The sequence below is a fragment of the Scophthalmus maximus genome, chromosome 8 (genome assembly GCF_022379125.1).
Source record: "Scophthalmus maximus strain ysfricsl-2021 chromosome 8, ASM2237912v1, whole genome shotgun sequence".
Classification (NCBI taxonomy): domain Eukaryota; kingdom Metazoa; phylum Chordata; class Actinopteri; order Pleuronectiformes; family Scophthalmidae; genus Scophthalmus; species Scophthalmus maximus.
The window spans coordinates 18,194,569-18,217,241 of NC_061522.1; the positions used below are offsets into that span (position 1 = coordinate 18,194,569).

General features: G+C 43.5%; 1 protein-coding gene across 4 annotated transcripts; it reads right to left on the reverse strand.

The window, feature by feature from the left end:
- Window positions 1-251: 251 nt before the first annotated feature.
- nt5c2b (5'-nucleotidase, cytosolic IIb) lies at window positions 252-21,304 on the reverse strand. Of its 4 annotated transcripts, none has more exons than XM_035636693.2 (18): window positions 20,992-21,304; window positions 19,556-19,675; window positions 14,631-14,704; window positions 9,683-9,800; window positions 9,344-9,439; window positions 9,153-9,244; window positions 8,632-8,689; window positions 7,925-8,018; window positions 6,573-6,626; window positions 6,341-6,424; window positions 6,198-6,239; window positions 5,964-6,071; window positions 5,394-5,460; window positions 5,140-5,310; window positions 4,790-4,841; window positions 4,394-4,454; window positions 3,925-4,101; window positions 252-3,767 (listed from the first exon to the last, which is right to left on the reverse strand). In XM_035636693.2, exons 2-18 carry the CDS (start codon window positions 19,654-19,656, stop codon window positions 3,507-3,509), a joined length of 1,710 nt encoding a protein of 569 aa, XP_035492586.2. In that variant the 5' UTR covers window positions 19,657-19,675; window positions 20,992-21,304; the 3' UTR covers window positions 252-3,506. The 4 variants fall into 4 exon arrangements, with proteins under 4 accessions (XP_035492586.2, XP_035492588.2, XP_035492587.2 ...); XM_035636695.2 differs by lacking the exon at window positions 20,992-21,304 and adding an exon at window positions 20,586-20,865; XM_035636694.2 differs by lacking the exon at window positions 20,992-21,304 and adding an exon at window positions 19,762-20,040.
- Window positions 21,305-22,673: the final 1,369 nt, after the last annotated feature.

Below are 22,673 nucleotides of genomic sequence, written 5' to 3' on the forward strand. Positions count from 1 at the left end.
TTGTGTGCAGGAATTTTATACACATTTACTCCAAATTCAGCTCGACTTTGGAAAACTTTGACCTTCTCACATAAGTAAAATAGCTTCCCACTGATGTGTAGGTTATGATGACTTGTCATCACCGTCTGCTGTTGGTCGTTACATGAGTGTGAGGACAATGAAAAACATCAGACTTCCGGAAGTATTCACAGCCTCCGTGGTCAACCTCCATCCGCAGAAGTGAAATATGAACAAAAAGAACATCAGGAAAATTATGAAAAACTATCTTTATTCTACATTTTGTATGTATTTTTCTTCAATGTACAGTCTGTAGGCTAATTGCTGGAAACAAACACAGGAGTATATGAAAGGATATGCATAAAAACTGAAGATCACTAGAGTTTTGGAGAAGGAAAAGTGACAGTTTTGGCACCTGCTGTTAGTGGGGATGCATCACAACACTGATTAACACTCCTCTACAGCGATGTACCTGTTCACAAGGCTTTAGTCAGACTGCTGCAGTACAGTATAAAAATGGACAGGAGACATGTCATTTGAAAAACAAATATAAGAATAGGAAATGTATCGGTCTAATTACAGCTGTGTAAACCAAGACCATTTAAAAACACTAGCTTAGATAAATAAAAAGAACCCCAGGGTGTTGATAACATACTTATAGTCACAGTAGTCAACATGCTATTCACGTTTCTGTTCATTGCAAGTTTTAATTCTTTTTATACTTTTACAGTTTTTTGTTTTTTTCACCCTGTGCAAACTACACTGACTAATGTCCCAAAAAAGAAAAAAGCTTTTCCAAATACTACGCGGTCCACAATGAAGTATAACCAAATGCTACAGTGGCAGAATGGATATGCGTATTATTTTCTCATGCAAATGAAAATTGTGCAAAGAAAAAGACAGCGTCTCCCTCTCTCTCTCTTCGGCGATGCAGCTGCCTCGTGTAGCAGATCATGTCGTTTGAGAACTTAAAAAGTCACAACTGAGAATAGGACTACAGTATTTCACTTGTGTAGAAATAAAATTAAAAGAAGAAAAAGAAGGGAAAAAGGAGGAGGGTGGTGGGGGGGCAAGTATCTTCCTTTTTGTGGCCCAACACTCACAGGACTCACACAACATGTGGGGAGAGTCAACATACAGGAAACACTGGATGTTGAAATGAAAAAACAACAAGTCATTGTTTTTGAAATTTAGGCAGCTCTCTGTGTTTTGAATACTAACACTGATGCATTTGCTCATGAACGTGCCAGTGATACTGAGTCTCGGTCAACTGCCCCTGCATTCGTTTTTTTTCCCGCTGCGAGCAACAGAGACGAACACGAACGCACCGTTTTTTGACAAAGTTTGAACAGTTATTAGCTATTTCGCAGCAGAGATATCGAGTTGTTCTCTTTGCCCTCTGCGCTCCTCTCACAAGGTGGAAGTGGGCGGGGCTTGGAGAACAGTGACGTCACAAACTCCCTTGCACCAATCAGGACGAAAGCAGCCAAGTGTCCATCTAGATTGAGACCCAAATTTCAACTTGGAAGTACCAAAAGAAAAAATGTGACTTGTCGTGCGTTTCAAATCCACAACTGTTACAAATCCAAACACCAGGAGCACAGCTGGTGGTGCTGATGCTCCTGCAGGCCGCCGTTAAACCTGTGCAGGACACAACGAGGGGAGCAGAGGTCACAACATGCAGAAAGAGGATGTGGGGAAAATGCAATGGAGAAAGAGTTTGTGCTCGTTTTGTGTGTTAATCTGACGGACATCACAGCCTCCTCGTTGTCCGCTGCTTAGTTTTTCTCCTCCGTTGAATTCGCTCGCTTGTTCGTTCTACTTTATTGCTTCCGTCTGTTTCCATTACACTTTGTTATACATCACCTACGCAACCTCAGCCAAGTATAAAAACCCTTTTAAGGATTTTTTTTTCTTTCTCTCTTTTAACGTCAATTAAAAATGTGCATAAAAAACGGTGGGTGGAAACGCACTCAACCCACACCCACACGGTCCTGATGAGGGAAGGCAAACTCAGTCGCTGACGGTTAAACCTTAAATAAAGAACACCAATACCTCATATTGCTTATTCACTCATTCATGAATATTTGATGTTATAAAGAACACCAAGTTTCAAGGGTCTGTTAGTTCACTGAGCTTGTCTGTTGTTGCAAAGTTCAAAGAAATTTGCATTTTGAGAAAAGAAAAGAAGAAAAAAAAGCCCAGCAAAGCCTCAAAGCCCAGAACATAAACAAAGCGAGCTGATCAGAGACGTACTGAACTGAGCTGAGCTCCGTACTGTACATCCTGAAAACACACACACACACACACACACACACACACACACACACACACACACACACACACACACACACACACACACACACACACACACACACACACACACACACACACACACACACACACACACACGTTGCTTAATATGGTCAAAACATTTTCATGTTTCACATCCCCGCTGTTAAAATGATAAAAATCCTCCTAAATTACTGAACTGCATAAAAGACTTCTTGCACATTTTGCAAACAGATTACATAGAAGAAAAAACAAACAAAAAAAACACCCACGTGACGGCTATTTACAGAAACACTACTGTAGTTCAGGTTGTCATAGACACGGTCAGCATTACACACAGTTACAGTACTCTGCCCTCATTGTTGCTAAGTAACAGAATATCAGTTCAACAGCCACATGTTGCATTACATGTCGATGGTGTCACGCCGGCTTGTGCTTCAGTTTAGTACAATGGATTTTCAGCTCACCGTCGCTCAGGATGCTACAGTGTGTTTGGGACAACTTGGGCAGACACACACACATACACACAAACACACACTTACATTAGAGTAAAAAGAAAATCAATCATCCTTAATGACAAGAAAGCCAAGAAAATAATACAAAACATGAAAAAATTTATGTTGTTCCCATGTTGCATAAAAAATAATTAAATTTTTATACAGTATGTGCATCTAATTTCTCTCACCACACCTGAAAAGTATTTTTTCACTTAATCAAACTGTGCATACTGCGTCAGCGAGGCTAGTGTGTTGTGATGAACACAACAGTTCACAAAACATATCCGATTGGATGGAAGTGTGTTTACTCCACCAGCTGGGTCTTCTGAAAACATAATAAAAATTAAATGTGATGTAGTGTGTTCTGATGGAGAAAACTATACAGAACTCCAATCGATTAAAAACAAATATTTCTTTCTTATAATGAAGTGAAGAAAAGTTGGATTTTCGAGGACCTAGAATGTAAACAGTCTGCTGACAGTCATACAATCTGTCTTGCTACTGGTCCATTGTACTTTCCTCTGAAATCTCCAGCGTGTGTGTGTGTGGTTTGTGAGCATCCAGTACTGATACAGTAGACACACACACACAAAAACAAACACACTGGAAATGTTTCTCTTCCTGCCTCACTGTGCGATCGATCACTACCTGACTCTACTGGGAAAGATTGGAAAGCAGGAGCAGGACCGTGGCTCTCGTCTGCATGTCTGCATGTCCACCTTACTCCTCCTCCTCCTCCTCCTCCTCCTCCTCCTCCTCCTCCTCCTCCTCATCGTCATCCTCATCATGGCAGTGAGTGATCTCTTGGGGAGTCTGAGGGAACAGGTTGGGAGGTTTGATCTCACTGAAGGAGCGGGTCAGCTGGCTGCGCTTGCACTCCAGGTCCTTGCAGTCGCTGCAGTGGGTGCGGTTGCGTGTTGCCAGGGGCGACTCTGTGTCGATGTCCACGTGGGTGTGTTCGACCGTCGACTCGTGGGGCATCTGGGGAGGGGGAAAAGACAAAAAGTGAGAAAACGGCGACATGCCAATTCTGGTTGTTACTGGAAGACTCATGTTATCGAAGCAGTGGTTTTGGCTCTAAACGTTGATGGTTTGTGATTTTCCATTCAACTCCCTCGTGTCACATTCAGACACCCACCAGGACGTGTGCAGCTCGGAAGAGGTAGCTGAAGGGGTAGTACAGCAGGTTGATGAAGGAGGCGGCGTACAGGTCGGCGTAACGCATCACTTGCGAGGCGAACAGGGTCTGTCGGGAGCCGCTGCGGAAGAGGCTGCCCATCATGCCGTAGCACATGTCCATGTCGTGTGTCACTTTCTAGAGGGCAAACGAGGGAGAAGAGGAGACACTGGTGAGCCTATAAAATAGGAGATGATATATGTTTGGTCACTTTTAACAAGGATTTACCAGCTTTACTCTAACCTGGAAGTGGATCTTTATCAGGGGCGTAGGTGATGTTGGGAGTTTTTTATACAACTCAGAAAACAATAAGTGAACACAGTATACCAAGGAACGACTGAATGATTAGATAATTCATCCGTCTTCGGCTGCCAGTGTTAAGAGCATGTGACGACTGTTGTCATAGAAACAGAGGTGATTGCGGCCGTACCTTGACCCTTCTCTGAATAGTGCTGATGTCAGGCCTCTCGTTGCTGCTGCTGTCCAGGTGTCTGAGGAAGGACGGGGGGATGATGATAATGATGATGATAATGAGGTTGGGGAGGGGAGGGGAGAGGAAATGATATCAGTCTGCTGAAAGGTAATGTGTCAAAGAGATGGCGCAACAGCGAGGCGTGCCAGGCTTTATAAATAACGTCCGAAACCCGGTAATCAGGCGGACCCTTTAGACTTTTACCCCGTTCACCCTGCTGTTCTCTCACAGACTCTGTTACTGCAGAGAACAGAGAGTAGCAGAAGTGGTTCAAGCTAAGGGGAAAGGGGTGGGGCATAGTGCAGGGACGTGGAGGAGGAGGGGGGAAAGGAGGGTAAAGGTCACATTTCTTACTTGTAGAGTTCAGCCAAGAAAATTTCCAGGCCCTGCAGTTCTTCAAATAACGCTGGAAAACACAAGGAGAGGGTGAATCTCTGTCTCATCATCAGATTCATAATGCATCTGGTCAAAGTTTTAGCCAGCTCCAGTATAAACAGGCATGATTCTGTCAACGTGTGGCGAGTGTTTTGACTGAGCACCGTCTGATTGTTTGACTTTTATCAAATGAAGCTCATGTCCAACTCTCTTTTTAATCTGCAGCTCCTGTTCTAGGTCAGCTCCCTGCCGTGACTGTTTTCTAAAGCACTGGACTATACTTCAAACTGTTGTAGATCTGCGTTTCGTGTGTCTGTCTGCGCTCTCACAGCTCTTGTCGGTCCACACGTGCAGCTCCTGGGCCAGCTCGGGTATGACGAGGAACGTCCTCCAGCCCTGGCGCTTCTTGGACTTGAGGATGTCTCCGAAGATGTGGTCCCCGATGTACACGATGTCCTTCCCCTTGGCTCCCAGCAGGTCACACACGATGTCTGACGAACCTGAGCGACAATCACAACTGCTACACGACGACGACTGATGGCTGCATCAAAGAAGGAACGGCGGAAAGGAAACACAGTCTTACCTCCAGAGTAGACGATTCCGTGCTGCAGAGGTCCTGTGTAGGTTCCAATCTTCAGACGCCCCGTTGTCTGAAATGGAGAAAACATGTCACATTGGTAACAGGGTTAGAAAATAAATGCAGCCATATGCTAGAAAACATTTTGAACATGTCAATAGTAATTATCAATAAGCCTCAGTTTGTGTTGTGAGCAGTCCCTGCAGAGGAAGGGGGAGGGGCAGTAACAAAACCAAGTAATATTGTACTTTATAGGCTGAAACTTTAGGAGATGTCAACATGATTTGTTGAACACACACTTCTGAAGCCTGTGATGGTGTTTGCACTCTTGAATCCAGGCTATTCAAGAAGTTGTGTAACCAGGATAAACAGACACATAAAGTAGGAAAAAATATATGAAGAAATATAGCCAGAAAAAGTTACTGACTATTTAATTATAGAGTCAATGGTCAATCCTGACCGGACATGGTGGCGCACAGACGAGGTGACAGTGTGTGTACATTTATGAGGCAGCTGGGTTGCAACATGTCCGGATACGTTATCGGTCAGTGTTCTGTGTTTCTGCGTTTCCCTTACCGTGTCGACTTGTCGGAGCACCGTCCCCTCCCCGAAAAACAGCGGCTTCCTCGCGTCCACCAGGATCAGATCAAAGTAGGACTGCCACGGTCTGTGGGAGGTACCAGGCTGTGGTGGACACACACACACACACACACACAGAGTATATGACACACATTTTCCACCGTAATATAAATATTCAATACATTTCAAACTGTGATCAAATGGAAGGGCAAAAAAACACTAAGATTTTACCTTAGGGCCGTGGGGGAAGTCAAACAGGTAGGTCATGATTTTCTGTGAGAACACACACACAGTCAGTCTTTTGAATACAGTCTGATAGAAACCCATTCATCATTATCTATCCTACCACTGCAGTTTCTGAATAACAGACTCACGTCGGTGTATTTGTAGTCACTGTTGGTAGCCAAGAAAACCTTGGCCACTTCATTCATTCGGCTGAGGAGGAGAGGCAGCTTCCCCTGGTGGGAACGGAGAAGGAGAAAAGACTGAAGCTCAAGGCACCTTTACAAAAGCAGCCCTTTCAGAGGAAGCATGTGTCAGATAGTGCGAGTGTGTGCGTGTTCTCGTACACACTTGCGGCGCCCATGACGAATACAAACTACTCACATCTTTCACTACGTACTTCTCCAGGTTCTCAACAGTCTTCTCCTTTAGCGTACCCTGCAACGTGAGACGGAGGAGTCAGACGACACGCTGAAACTCCATGTGAAAAGTGTTTATATTAAAACGTCACCTCTTGAAGTTATCAGAACAAACAGTCAAAGTTAGGGAACAATTATTAGTGTGAAATGAGAGAGCAGTGGTTATAGAACAGCAGGCATATCAGAAGTACATGTTTGTCAGTCGATGAAACAGACAACAAGCGTCTCTGTACAGAATCATCTCGCCCACAGTACGAGTATTTCATCAAGAAGCCCGCTGACCCCTTCTCTTTGATTCTACGGGCCCAGCAGCAATGCAGATGTTTCAGATGTCTTTTTCTCTTGCAATGTAGTTTTTAGTATCATGGATATCAAAAGCCCCAAAGGGCGACTATTTATGATTTTGGTGACTCCCTGACCTTTGGTCTGTGGCCAACATCCGGTTAGTTCCCCACCCCCTGATCCGTGTAACAGGACAAGTTGCCATGACCACTAACTGTGGACCCATTGAACCAGGAGATAAATCCTTGCGTGCCTTCTCTGTTTGGTTCGGTTCAGTTGAACTCAGGTTTGTTTGTGCCCCCGTGAAAGCTTTTGACTCTGGTGCAGACTGAAAATTCTTCCACTGTATTTTGTGGTGGTAGATACAATATGTAATCATAAGACTATGAGCAATGTACTATATAGTCTATAGCAGGGGTATTCAATTAAATACAGGGGGAGAGAAGTGAAGTTGGCTGCAGTGGTGAATGTGCGGTGCCGGTTGTGGTCTGTCTTCATATAATACGGCGCCTCAAGTTAAAAGAGAAGTCAAGCTGTCACTGAAAGTCAGGGGGTTGGTCCCAGAGCGAGACGGCGCTTCAGCCCTGGAGAGAGTGGAACTTATCTCCTGCTTCCTGACTACGCTGGACGCCAAGCAGGAAAATATCTACACCAACGTAGTGACGGCTAACGCTCCACCAGTGGAAACGCCCCATCAACATTTGCTAATTCTCAAAGATCTATCTGGGTCTGGATAGGATGCCTTCTGGGTCCGGATCTGAACCGCGGTCCGCCTATTAGTGACCCCTGGTCTATAGCTTATACAGCATTTGTGCAAGATCCTTTAGTAACCATAGTAATGCGCATCAGCATTTGAATGTGTGTGTGTGTGTGTGTGTGTGTGGGATTACCCCCGATGAATCAGAGAGTGAAAAGGGTTAAACCTGAGGTTGCGTTCGGTTTGTGTCTTAAAAATCATGATCATTTAGCATATTAATTTTCAGACCCATCATTAAACACCCAGGTTATAATCCCGACCCTCTACGGGTGTTCTACCTTGAAGTGGACCCAGTCCACGGCGTCGCGGACGTCCTGGAACATGCTCTTGTAGGACATGAAGAGGTCGCCGTTTTTGAAGCCGGATTCGCAGCTGGGGGAGAGGAGTAGAGACACACACGTACACAGCCGTCGCACAGGCCGCATCTTTACAGGAGGTTTTCAAAAACGTGACATTTGTTTCTTTTTTGTTTGCTTTTAAATGGGATAGCCTTCCCTTGTTGGAGGGGTCCCCAGCCAAACAGGAAAGCATTCTCCCCCTAAAAGACCAACAACCAGGTTTCAGAGGACAAAGGACATGCAGCCATACCAGATTACATCCTCAACAAATGAACAGGCCATTATTAAATCTCCTAACAATAACATTGATAAGATTATGTCTTAGTTATACCAAAATTAGATTCTTTGTAGATGGTTTTTATATCTCATTCTGATAAGAATCCATGCTTCCTTACAATTAGTGGTAGCAAAAATGAATTAATCATTGTTACGGAAAATGAAAATTAGACAAGATCTTGGACTTAACTGCCATTTGATTTCCATTTAAAAACGATTAGCTGAGATTAGCAGCTGAGACCCCTGCACCCCCCCATGCTGTAGGGCTCTGCTCTGGACCCAGTTTGGCTTGCGACTGTCTTTGTGTCACCATGCGATGCCCAGAAACTTGTTGCACGACAGATAATGTAAATAAAGGTTGTTTTTTTTACCTTGTGTATCGGTCACAGTTGGAGAAGAAGTCGACTAGGCAGGCAAAGAGGTAGGTCTCTGAAGAAGGACAAAAGAAGCTTTCAGTAGGTTTAGACCACATCATTGTTTACTACATGAGAAAGCTGGGTAGCGGTGAGAAGAGACCCAAACTCTATTCCTATTTATTCATTTAGCGCCTTTGCACTAGATCCCAGAAATACTTGGTCCTCAAAAAATCATCACGTCATTACCGAGGCTGGGAAAATGGCTCTTAGAGAATGTGATCCACACAAGTGGAACAATCTGCATAAGCTTGTAAAATGAGATAAGCTAATCCCTTTTAATCAAGTTAAAGTTTGAATTTATGTGTTTTCTTTGAATTTATGTTGTCCCTCGTCCCGATGGACACAGTCAATTTTGTGTGCCTTTTTTGTTTTATATGAACTGTAATCAGGGCGAACTTATTATGTCTTGAAAAACTATGATACTTTTCCTCTTTAACGCTCCCGTGGTATTCTCCTCGGTGTTCAGAGACCATTACCTGGCAGGTTGAAGAGTGTGTTGAGGATATAAAAGCGCTCTGTATCATCTCTCTGGATAAACTTGTTTGGGTACCGTTCACGTATCTCGGGGCTGAGAAGAGACAAAAGTCACACAAGACGATGTCAATGTTGACGTAGACGTTGATGTCAGAAGGAATCACGTGTGCATTTAGTCTTTGATGTCTCTCACCCTCGGAGGAAGTTGAATCCGTGGACGCAGACCAGGATGTTACCATAGGCATCGACCTTCAACAGGTTTCCATACATGGTATCAAACACGAGGCCCCTGAAAGAAGAAGGAGAGACGAAATAACATCAAACTAACTTTTCTAACGCAGCTATTCGTCATAACATATTGTTTGAATGATGCCATTTTGAGACTTGGTTTGAGTGGGATGGGTTTTTGTTCACCCAGTCTGCATCCTCTCTGAGGTATAGGGACTAAAAGGACTAAAAATGATAAGAGACGATGGCACTGGAAGCGACAGGCCATCGTGATGTCCGTGCTCTGGGCTGTGATTGGTCTGACCTGGTGGGAAAGGACGGGTCGTATACGAAGCTGAACAGCTCCTGGGGGTAACCAATGGAAACCAGACGCTCCACTGTGAGCTCGAAGCCTAGTGACTCGTACTCTGGTGACTTGTACACTGGAAGAGAAACACACACGTATTAACACACATTGTTCATTTTACTTACGATTTTAAATTTGACCCTATTAAAAGATCACAAAACAGATGGTGCTACCGTGATGCCGATATCAATAAGTTGATTGAGAAAAAACAAAACAATGATAATTCTTGTGACAGCGATATCATTAGTCATTGTCAGTCATTATGTACTAACAATTTGTCCATTAATCTATTTCATGATCTCCAGCCATTTGATCTACAGCTGTTTTAACAATTGTGTAGGAATTCATCGGACAAAGATTTCAACCTTCAAACGTGAGAGTTTTGTGTCACTGTAACTTGACCTTTTTGGTTTTACACTGTTCTCGTCTGATGACCTCATCTTCAGTTCTGAGAACTTGTGATGGACATTTTGTTACATTTTATGGACAATTTTATACATTTTATTCATTCACGATGATGATGAGGTTGAATATCTTTGTGGTTTATTTAAAGTTGCTCCGAAAAACATTCCCGACCAACAGATTTAAAATATGACTTTCGCAACCAATATTGTTTTTCTATACATAAAAATAATAAGACAATCAATACATTTTCATGAAGCATGTGGCATATGTGTAAATCTTACATAAACACTGTGGCATGTCTACAGTTAAGGAACATGACCTGTGAGTGATTACACAGCTGGCACACAGCCAGCGAGCCACACTCATGTTACACAACATGTACATGTGACTTTATCTAAAGGGTATCTTATCGACTTCAGACTCTGGGAGGTTGTCTCAGTATTTTGATAACACGTTCTCACTCTCCAGTACCATCCCCTAAAGGTAACGGGGGGCTAAGGGTGGGCTCTGAGGATGAAAACGCAGACTGATACTGGGCTAAGAAAAGGCTGGCAGAGAGGATTCAAATGCTATTTGACTCTGGGAAAAGAACATGTCAGATGTTATAAATACGAAGCAGAGAATGCACTTGTGTTGTTGCCTGCTTTCAGCACTCACAGCGGGGCGGCAGGAGGCCCCTGGAGGGAAAGAGAGATTTGGCTGGTGATGTTTGGATAAAGGACAGTCAGCGAGGGAAAAGGACAAACTGCAGGTCAAACAGGAATATATCGGAGTCCTAATCTTCAAAAATGTGTGCGCGTGCGCTTGCTGGGTTGCTGGATTACATGCATAGAAATAATGAGCGTGCACAGAGTTACAGGAAAGTCTTGGCTTCTGCAAATCTTCCTGTCCTTTTGTTGTCACCCCGACTCTGCAGGCCTGAGCTCGTTTCTGCATTACAGTCACGTAAACCCTTTTGCAGTTTAACCCCCTCCACCACCTCATCCTCACAACCCCCACTGGCCCGAGGTCTCCGAGCAAACTGAGGGTTGTGGTCCTCTGCCCAGAGCAACAGCACACACCAACTACATGTCCTACTTCTCCTCGCCTTCCTCGCCCACTCGTCATATTCCTCTCGAAGCTGAGGTGCTACAAAGAAAACTATTTTGAGAGCAGTTTCCCCTCTCTGTCACCTTTGCTATCATCACTCTCTCTTTAGCTCAGTGGATGGCTTCTTTCCAGATCTCGACCTTGGGACACGCGTGAGCTTCTCTCACCCACGCCCGACACAAGACATGAAGTCATTCAAGCTGGTCATTAAGGATCAGGAAGTTGTTTTGTTGGAGTTGTCAGAGAGGCAACTTTAATCAAGCTAACACCACAAACAAGCCCCCCCCCCCCCCTTAAAAACTTCACACTGACACATGAAACCATGGCCGACAGTGGATCCTTTTCATAAGAAATTCAAGACGTCCCTCACTATTTCAGATGTTGGACTGCTCAAGCGGTAATCTGTGGAGTGATTTGTGAATCTGTTTTTCCATGAATCCACACCAGAAGCTCCAGTCGTGGAGGTGCCGTGTATGAGTAAACAAGACAACTTAGCGAATATTGTGTCCTTGACACTTGCATTGCTGTTTTATAGGGGTCCTGGCTCCCTGTCTGTAACTGCTTTCTCATATGTCTCACGCTGTCAGTCTGCACGTACACACACGCAGACACACAAACACATGCGACCCATCTACTGTACTTAGAGCTGAGGCGAGAAACAGTCTCAGCTTCAAGGATCTGTTACCTGATGAGATTATTGCCAGATAATTATACTCCCACTGCTCCAGTTGCTGAAGTGTGTGGATTGGTGTCTCTTCGGTTTACATGCCAGATCGCCTCAGGTTTACATGTAACACACACCCCTCACACCTCTCACACACACGCACACACAAGGTAAACAACCCCCATCCTTCTTCTAATAGACCACCAAATCCAAATCATAGAAATAGTTGCAGGCGGAGAATTTATCTGAACCATGTCACAAAGCAACCTACATTTAAAAAAGTAAGGCTGCAAGTGTCTAAATTCTTCTGTGGCCACTAAGATGCAAATGTAGGGCTTTGTCACCGATTTATGACAAAGTCAAGCATATTGTTGGGAAAGGAGAAAACTTTTCGACCCTGGGGACGTACATTCCAGCCAAAAGTCTGTTGGAGAACTAGGACACGACTGTGCGTAGCTCTCGGTGCAATCTGGGCCTGAATGTGTCTGTGTATGTTTGAGCTACATGTTTGACCGACTATTGTGTTTTCCCCGAGGGAGGACAAAAACCACATGAGGCAATGTTGTCTCTCACAATATTGATTTTGTGTCATTTGTAAATGCAATAGTTAAAAGTTAAGCACAAGGAACTCACAATTGAGAAGCCTAACTTTGGACCAACCCTGTCTGTATGTTTGGGTGATTAATATAGAATAATAATTTTGAGGATATGCATCACAGCGTCATAAAACAACAGGAGTAATCTCACAGTTGCTGCTTCCTTCGTACAAAGATTATCAAGCTTTTAGTTTTTGCACGTGATGAGGTGATCAACCGCTAAATTGTTAATACAGCAAATCAAATACCACACAAATCAAGATATGGGCCTAACATTGGTGTGAGATGATGATACAGCATCCCACATTGGCAACAGTAATCAAAGAGCCTCAAAAAGGTTTAAAAACAAGTGTGAACACAAAATCTTCAGTCGAAGTTCACACAGATTAGACAATTTCATTTTAGGTGTCTGTGAGGGGGCGGGGCTCGGTTTGAAAAATGTGTTGTAACCTACTTTCTGGGCACCAACTTTTTGAACATTTGAATTAAAATGTACTGCAATCACAGCTGTGAGGTTGTTTCCTTATGGTCTCTGGACATTTTTTGGTTCAGTTTGGCTGTTAAGACGTCTGTTTTCCAAACTTTAACTTATGTTATTTGTTGTATAAGATTTGAAATCATGTTAATTGGAATTTTAAAGGGTTAGTTGACTCTCTTCTCAGATTATTTAATGTCACATTGCCAAAACCTACTTTACAACACGTCCAGATATACTGCTGAAAAATGACAGATGCATGGACATAACTTCTGTCCACTTATATGTTGGATATCTTTGATCCGAACATCTGTTAAGTTGCTACATTACTGCGTTTGACCACTGAAACAGTGTAAAGGATTAGTATTGACTGACAACTGCTGACAGGGTCTATGTTTGAGGTTTTGAGGTGACTCCTCACTCCCACCAGTCAATCAGAAATCACAGTCATTTTGTTTCTCCATACCAAGTTTTGTCCAGAAAGTTAGGTCTTAAAGGAAAACCTCTCGGAAAAAGTGCATAGTGTACATTATGCACTTTGCACATTTGAACCGTCTTCAACACCCTCTTAAAACAAATACTTCAGTCGGCCAGGGTGCTGTGGTTAAGCAGCAGCCGTTCTCCTAGTCCTCCAGCTCCCCGGTGTCGACGAAACATCCCTGCGGTCAAATGCTGAACGCCCTCCAGTGACACATGATAGCCACGCTCCGAGCAAACATTAACACTTGGTTATGAGTGGCCATAAAGAGAACCATGTCAACAGCTGAGCGTCCGTAAAATCTCCCGCACTCTGCAACGAGGGCCGGGGTACGGAGCCAAAGAGGGACTACGAGTGATCCCCGTTATCAGGGGAGCCATCGCTGGTGATCTCAACAAACAAACGTGACCTGCTTTTCAAAGTGAGGGTGGATTTATTTATAGAGATGGAGAGACCGAAAGCTGGAGCTGAGTCACACAACAAAGTGGCATGAAAAAAAAGAGTCAGGATATTTCTGGCCTGGTAACTGGTCAGTAGGAAAAAGATCTCTGTGTAGGTGAATGTATGTACCAGGGAGACTTGCTTAACATTTTGTTATCAGAGTGTTATAGTGTTCTCAGTGTGTCATCAACATTGACCTAAATAACATTTTGTGAACAACGAGCTGCAGTTCGGAGGAGCAGCCAGATATAGAGCTGTATGGTAGACTTTGAACATCTAAATCATACTCACAACGTCAGCGGAAATTCAACAACTAGGGATCAGATAATTAAATATTTCTATATTTAAATTTACCCTGATATTCACATTCATTCTCTGGCTAATGCATCTCATGATTTCCCATTTCAATGCAAACTCCAATGATACATTTATAATTTAGCATCTGAATTTATGAAGTGACACATTTAATAAGTCTGCATTATTAATATGACAACAGGAAGGACAACCCATGTAAACCAGAGGAGCTGCTTCGCAAACTCAAACTGATAATGAAGGTGCAAATGGCTGGAAATAACTTTTATTAATAATTAGTGTATTGATTTAATTTTAAGTTTGGAAATGAAAAACAAGTGACAACAGAGCCAAAAGTGACGGCTCAATACCAGAAGTTGGGGAAGCGTCAAAGACACATAGTGGTGAAGAAACGGTTTTGTTTTTAGCAACAGCGGTGAAACGTTAGATGATGTGGATCCATTTACCTGCTAAAGTGTAATCCATGTCAAAGCCGAAGCACTTAATCTTCTCCATGGCCAAACTTCTGTTGACAAACACTCTAGAAAAAACAAGTTGAGGCAAATGTTTAAATATGCAATACAATCTTCAACAATTAAGTTAAAACTTATCTACATACAATCAAAAAGAGGAAGAATTCTCATGGGAAAAATATTTTATTTGAGCTGGTTCATATACTAGTAGGCCTACTGTGACACTGCGTTACAATTCAGTACCCACGAGAAAAAGATGGCATGACATATTAAACTCATAAAATCATAACTTCAGAAATGCTACTTGACATTATGTGTCGTCATTAATTAATGGGTTGTCATCCATGTTATTTCCATCAGTTTTGTTTTTGCGTGACGAAAATGATTACATGACAAAAATCTTCTCTAAAAATCGACTCTACTAGACTGCTGAAAGAAACATCAACCATTCAAAAATAAAAGGAGACCCCAGTTAACGTCACTCTTGCCGTTTAAGAAGGCAGCAACGAGGAGAACTTCAGGGAAACGTTGTGCCTATTCAGAGACAACTGTCATGTGTTGTTAACGAATACCTGAGGTTCGCTTGTTGACATCTAAATTACAACTGAATGCCGATAAATACGCTGCACACATTTCTGACACTTTGCAGGATGTTGAACAATGTCAAGGCTTTGTATCGCAACACCAAAATACTCTTCTTCTTTTTTTGCCATTTTATGTCAATACACTGACAAACTTTTAAATAAAATTAAAAACGGATCATGTATTAGGGGGTTAGAATTGTAATCAAGACGGCACTAAGAATGTGCAGCACTGCAATTTACTTAGGTAACCAGAAGTTAAACTCTTTGCGTAATTTAATACTACAGGCCTGCGGCTTGGTAAAAAACAAAAACAAACAGGAAGTTTACTAAAGTCTAAACCAGGGGATAGTAAAACCCCACACACTTAACCTCTGCATGACAATCTTCCAGGAAACAGCTCCACTGTCCTCACTCATAAATCAGGAGACTGGGGGTCCACATGACAGTGTTAACTATCCACAGCAAAGACACACACACACACACACACACACACACACACACACACACACACACACACACACACACACACACACACACACACACACACACACACACACACACACACACACACACACACACACACACACACACACACACACACACACACACACACACACACAACTCTGACTCCTGGCCTGGCACAGACTTGCGCAACCTATTTTCAACATCTGTGACTGAGGCTTTGTTCCTAGATAGTTCCACACAAGCCAATATTTAGTCACGCACGAAATAAGATACAAGTCAGCTCAAAGGGAACAAAAAAAGTCACAGTGAAAAGAAAAAAAAGAACAGTCACAACTAGCAATAATAAGGTAATCAAGCTCATAACTACTGTCTCACACCGACTTCGAGGCAGCGCAACGTGTGACGATGAGCTTCTCATCTTCTCTTAAACGAGCAGTGAAATACCTGGCGGCAGCTCCGTAATGAACAAGCTCCCATTTAGATCTCGGTCCAGCAGACGACTGGCGATGCATTCTTCTCAAAATTAAACTTCAGTTTGACCCTCCGTTGGTGTGACCTGCTCCAGCAGCACCGGGCTGCTCCGGCCCATAGACAATGACCCCCTCCCCCTCCCTCGCTCTCTTTCTCTCTCTTTGCTTTCTTGCCATTCAGAGATTTCCTGACTTGTTGCAAAAACGATTGTGGCCATTCCGCATCCTTCTCTGTTGTTGTGTGCTGCAGTCAGTCGGGAGTTGTTGTTGATGTTGTTGTGTGCTGCCGTCAGTCGGGGGTTGTTGTTGTTGTGTGCTGCCGTATGTCGGGGGTTGTTGTTGTTGTGTGCTGCCGTCAGTCGGGGGTTGTTGTTGTGTGTTGCCGTCAGTCGGGGGCTGTTGATGTTGTTGTGTGCAGCGTGGTGTTTGTGGGCCCTCAAAGACATCCAGAAAAATCACAAGTCCCCCAGCCGACAGCTACTCACGTCGCCAAACACGGGAAGCAGGGCTGCAACCGACGACTGGTTTTGTTGTCGAATAGAGGATTTACTTTATAATCTACTTGTATGGATGAAACTCATTGGGCCATCAGGTGTTCTCTTTCTATCTCGTTTTACATTAATGTATTTTATGGAGGCAAAAAATGATTGACTATGAAATCAATTTAAATAGCACTGGCCTCTTTTTTAGGGTGCACAAATAAAAAAATAAAATAATAATCTAGTGTCTCGTAATTGAATTAGCATATTCAGGCTACCAGATGAAGGTAGACAACCCTGAGGCTCAGAGTCATATAAATTAATGAAAATATAATCCAAGAAGGTTCAGGTCAGCTCCTTTGAATCCAGTGCACTTGAATTTTCTATCTGAATTCATAAACTCTGAAAAAGGTCTGAATTAATTTTTTTAAACACAACTAGAGTATAGAGATATTTCAACGCTGTCGTTTCAGGTGTATTTAAAATGCAACACAGAAATTCAGTACAGATTTCTATAGGTATCAGCTGCTTAACATAAAATCTCATTATTCTCCCCTTGTTTTGCTTCAACCGATGATGTGATGACTTGTTTAAAGTGGAGGTGCCCCTGAACAAGCAAAACATAAGCACTTCTTTACTGTCAACGTTTATCAGCGCTGAGCCTGGCACAGGCCTTTTGCAGGGAGGGATTTGAATCTGAATCTTCCCTATTTTGTTGCGCCGTTGTGAGGGGATTTAAATCTAAATCTTTTTCTATTTTGTTGCGCTGTTGTCACGTCACATGTGACCTTAGGCCTGATGCTCGTGGGAGGAGAAGTAGAGGACAGTCATAAATGATAAGTATGTTGAGCCTCTCCTAAGCTCACCCATATTGACAGTGGGCGAGGGTGACTTGTAGTCAGCCTTGACTTTGGTCTTTCTGATAACTGTATTGCCTCAAATAGCCCACATGGGCCACGGCACACCTTCGGGCGAATCCCCCCTCCATGACTTTGAGTCCCTCGGTGCGCAGCTGTGCCACAATCTGACAGATTTTTTTTCCCACTGCGCTCTAATCTCATGCAGACAGTGACTGTGCTCCCAGTGATAGAATGTTTATCTGTGCCGGGCAGAGTCGTCAACCTCCAGCTATGTGACACGCAGCTCTCGCAACCGGGCTGCATTGCTTCTGCTGAGCTCATATTTTGAAGGAATGGCCTTCTTTCTGTCAGCGAGATAAAACAAAAGGTCAGCCCTGACGTGCTCTTATGTAAAGAGAAAGAAAAACAAATCCATTCAACAGATCAAGTAGCCTCAGTGAATTCAATCTGCTGTTATTGTTGTTTAAGCAACAGCAAGACCGTCTCTGTATCTTTATTATATTTGCCCATGTTTCTGACTTGTGTCAGCACAGCACACACACACACAGAGCTAACACACGAGCTACACCTACATAGACCCTGTGAGCACGGTGTGTTATACAACAGTGTGGAATAAAATCAGTACCCAGTGGACAGTAATTACTTAGGGCGAGTTAAACATTAAACAACAACACACCTGTTACTGCTGTGCTGAGGAATACATTCCTCCTTACATCAGCCCCTGTGGCTCCGGGTTGTTTCCAGTCAACAGATATAGAAACAAGGGGCATCTGACTGCGGTATGGCTCTCCCGTTGGATGAGTTAACAAAAGAACCTGGGAGTCAAAACGCTGTTCAATCCATATTTATGCCTTTTTGCGCCTTTGTGCTCCATGCACTCGTTCCCTCGTCGTTAACAGTCTGGTGACACTTTACCATGAGTCTGAGGAGTTTCGCAAAACAGCCAGAAAACCACAGACAAGGAACCACTGTCTACAGTATGTGCATAACCTGCTTTGACATGCCGATTCAATTTCACTATTTCAATTTTTAACACTTAAAGGGAATATGACACGAAAAGCACCAAAACTTCCGGTCAAAGTAAAAACCATTGAAAAAAAACAACTGTGCAGTCAAATTATCTGATTGGTCAGTGACTTTTCCAGAGGAAAATTTCACTTCTCATAAACAAACTGGCTAGTGATTGTTAGATTATTGGTGGTTGAGTTGGAAACAAAAAATATTTAAACTTTACCCTCCCTAGCGTTAGTGGTATTACTGTGGAGCCCCACTGTCGCAGCGCGAACACGAAACGATCAACACCACTTTGGAAATAAGAGAAGAAAAAGAAGCACCAAACAACCGTAACAATCCTGATTTGAACTAGTAACCCTGATCTCACTACTGTGATAAAGACAGAGCGAAAACACCCAGTTGTATTAATGACTAGTAAGGTTTCGTTAAATACTGATCGAGTAGAATGTCAACGGAATGTTGGTTTGGAACCCTGCAGGTTACCTCACTGTATATCACTCGCCCTCTTTGCCTTCGCCAATAATGAGGAACCCCCCCTCGAGTTGAGTTTCCACAATTACTTCAGATGTTTCAACATTTGCCATTTCCGTTTTTCAATGAAAAAAATATTCACTACGAGGGAGAACAAAACACTGTCCGCTTCTTGTTTTAGCCGCACAATGGCAGATGCACTTCCTTTGTGTTATACTGTATATCAACTGAGCTTAAATATTTTTCGGGGAGTTTTAGTGGATGATGAAGGCAGAACTTCAAAGTGACGATGAGACTTAAAGGGAACCAAAATAAAACGGTAGTAGGATGGCAGCAGTTTAGTTTTTGTTTTGTACAGTACCACAGAGTGGCCTTGTTTTCATCCATGGTTTGTATATATGCACCCTTAGTGCAGGTTTTGCATCTCTAACCTCAATCTCTGGATGACAGTCCTATAACAGGACTTCTTTTTGTTTTTGCCTGGCTGCACAATTTATGGTTTAAAATCTAGATATGAAAAACAGTAACCAAAAATGTGTTGCTCGTTTCCTTCCCACGTGCACATGAGTTGCGTACCTGTGGTAGGGCTCTCTCCTGTATTTTTTCATCATCAGTCTATCCATGTTGGCAGGCAAGTCTGCATAGTTCTGCAGTCTGTCACTCCAGGAAGTGGTCATCTTTAAAAACGTTCAGTGTCTGGAGAGAAGAAAAAAAGAATATATATATATATATATATATATATATATAACAGTTAAACAATGAGCTAAAACATCTGGACTTACAAAATTAATATTTTGGATTGGAGGGACAACAACAACTGGATGGCACAACCTGTGCTAACTGCTTAATCGTTTATCATTTAACACACAACGTATCTGCCGTGACAACACAGTATTTCCCAACTGTTAGATCGTCGTCGTCATCGGTCGATTGAGGATTTGTCCTCTCGTGTCCTCAAGCCGCACGACGGAGGACGTGTGAGGGCGGAGGAGAGCGGAGCACAGCGGGTCAGACCGGCTGGCCTGAACTGAATACAAACTACTGAGATCCACCCTCGTCTGACACAATGAACAGTGTTATCACCGGCGCGGCAGCCCCTGTCACTCACAAGGCAAAGCCACGAGCGAGGCTGAATCAAAAGATTAAACGTCACGGGTCACACGAGACGGCTCCATTTACAGAAAGTAACATGTGATGAAATCCTCATTTGACTCAAGTCTTTGACACGACTGACAATCTCCGGAGTGGACTTGTGAGCCTGGTGTTGGCCTTGTCCTTTTTCTTGCTTAAGGACCAGAGTTGTCTTTGTCTCCCCTCCCATGCTGTCACTGGAGAGGCAGGGGTCAGCTTTCTGGTCCCTCCAGGGACCAGCAGCAATGCAGATGAGATTAGCATGCCGGGGGCAGAGGAGCTGTCAACAGGGCCCGCTGCATCCGGACAGTCAAACGCACTGGCACCAGTCCTCACTCCTTCGACATGATCAGTTCTGAGAGAATGTGAGCGCTTCATGACCTCTCGGCCCGCTGGGAAGAAGAGATTCACAGCTAGACATTCAGAAAACAACCGGTCGACTGAAAGACAGAGAACATGTATTCATGTTTATGACCTTTGTTGCCTCGGGCCAGTCTCAGTTGGGTCGACGCGTGTCGCACAGAACACAAAGATGTCGCTTTGTGTTTTGTTATCGTGGGCTGAGTAAAAGACGACGATGTGGCGGGCGGCCACACCGGCAGCGGAGCACCACCGCTAGCCCGAGCTAACGGCGGCAGCGGAGCCCTTGTCGGCGACAGGGGTTAGCAAACAACCAGAACGTCCCGTGATTTCGCCGAAGTGTAACAACGTTAGCTAACAGTCCGTGAACGTCTCACACTGACACAGGTGCTCCGGCCAACAGGAGGCTAACGCGTTAGCTTGGGTTGGTTTTGATGGTAAAAACAACAAAAAGACACAGAGACAGTCGGGGGGGGGGTTCACTGCGTTTAGTTGTGAGTGAGTGACATTACTATACTCACCTCGGAGTTCCGGAATACAAACAACTGCACCGTCTCGTCAGTCTGAGCATGCGCCGTGTGCCGCGAAGAGGTCGGGAGGAAAAAAAGACCTAGGTGGATCTTGTGAGGAGGAAGCTGCAGTGAGAGCGGGGATGATGTGTAACTCTGCGGCGCAGGGAGCGGATGAGTGGCCCTGCTCAGACTTCTGTCTTCTGTCTTCTGTCTTCTCTCTCTCTCTCTCTCTCTCTCTCTCTCTTTCTCTCTCTATCTCGTTGTCTCTCGTTGTCTTTCTTTCTCTCTCTATCCGCCGCCAGCTGTTGTTGTGAGACATTCAGGGGGCGGGGTTTACCTCCGTGTTTGCCATGAGGAGGCGGAGCTATTTGGTCGTCGTCCGCACGCACGTGACTCGTTACGTCAGAGCACCTTAAATGAAATTTAATTATTTAATTATTTAGCGGCGCGAGTTGATTGGCTGCAACTTCAGTGATCTGCTCAAGTTGAATTCCTTAAACTTAGCTTGGACAACAAAAGCAAAATGGAAGAAGAAAAAAAAGGCTTTTAATGATTTGATATTCAGCCTTCCTCAGTGCTAAAAGTCAGTTCTTTAACCTCAGCAATTGTTTCATTTTAGACACAATGTGCTGCCAAAGCAGTTGAAAAAGTAGCACTGTATGTAAAATATCTAGTTTTTATAAGCACCTGACCCTCTGAATAGAATCAGTCTGTTGCAAGAGGATAAAGTAGCATAGAATGAAATGAAAAAACAGTTATAACTCAAATAAATGTAATGTATGTCTTCCATATTCCAAAGCTCAAAGTCAAAATGCATTTGCAGTTCTCTCTTTGGGCATATGATGTTTTCTATTGAAAAGGGCATCATGTGCCTCCTCTGCCACAACTTTGGCCTGCAGGGCATAATTTTGATATCAGCATAGATCTTGAGAGAAGGGACAAATATCTCAAGGGGAACTCTGTTTGAACATTGTTATGGGTTAAGACTAATTCTAAGGCTTTTTTTTTAGCCTGCAGCTCCTCAACTATGATGTTGATGCAGGCCTGTAATAGGACGGAGGCGCGCGAGGGGAAATCCAATTGAGGTTTGATATCTGTCTGTTGACGCTCCATTGAATGTAGTGTGGGGAATTTAACTTTGTAGTTTTAGTTTCAGTAGTAAATGTGTTGAATTATTGGTGATGTCTTTGTCAGATGATGCCTGTGTATCCCAATGTTCAAGCTGTGAGGTGGGCCTGAGGAGCGTTAGTTGACAATCGACTGGAAAGTAACATGAAAAGGCCATCGTAATATAGAAGGCACGATTAACGAGTATGTATGACTGACAGAGAACAAGCATGTGGGTTAACTCTCCATGCTGCAAGAGATTGTATTCATCGCATCACGTCTGTAATTCTTCAGAGAATTAGCAACTAGCAAAGAATGTATTCCACCTATAAATCTGTGAATCCGTTTATGTACAGTCTCTTTCACATTCATCTAACATCTTTCAAAGCATTCAAATACTTTACATTCCCTTTGTTTTATATAGTTTAGCCCTGGTAGTCCTCCCCTACAGTTTAACTTGTGTATTCCTATAGTGTGTGTTGTGATCTGACAACAGAGGGCAGCAAAGGCCAGTCAGAGGGATGCTGTTTCTCCAAAGGATCTTTAACCAAACCAAATATACAGCAAACAAAACAAATAATCAT

What these genes read in the sequence shown, in the direction of transcription:
- nt5c2b (XM_035636693.2), bottom strand. Translation starts at nt 19,656, where the DNA reads ATGACCACTTCCTGGAGTGACAGACTGCAGAACTATGCAGACTTGCCT. An exon ending in GGATTCAACTTCCTCCGAGG is followed by an intron (nt 9,245 to 9,343) that starts GTGAGAGACATC and finishes GTCTCTTCTCAG; the next exon opens with CCCCGAGATACGTGAACGGT. An exon ending in AACTGTGACCGATACACAAG is followed by an intron (nt 8,019 to 8,631) that starts GTAAAAAAAACA and finishes CCTCTCCCCCAG; the next exon opens with CTGCGAATCCGGCTTCAAAA.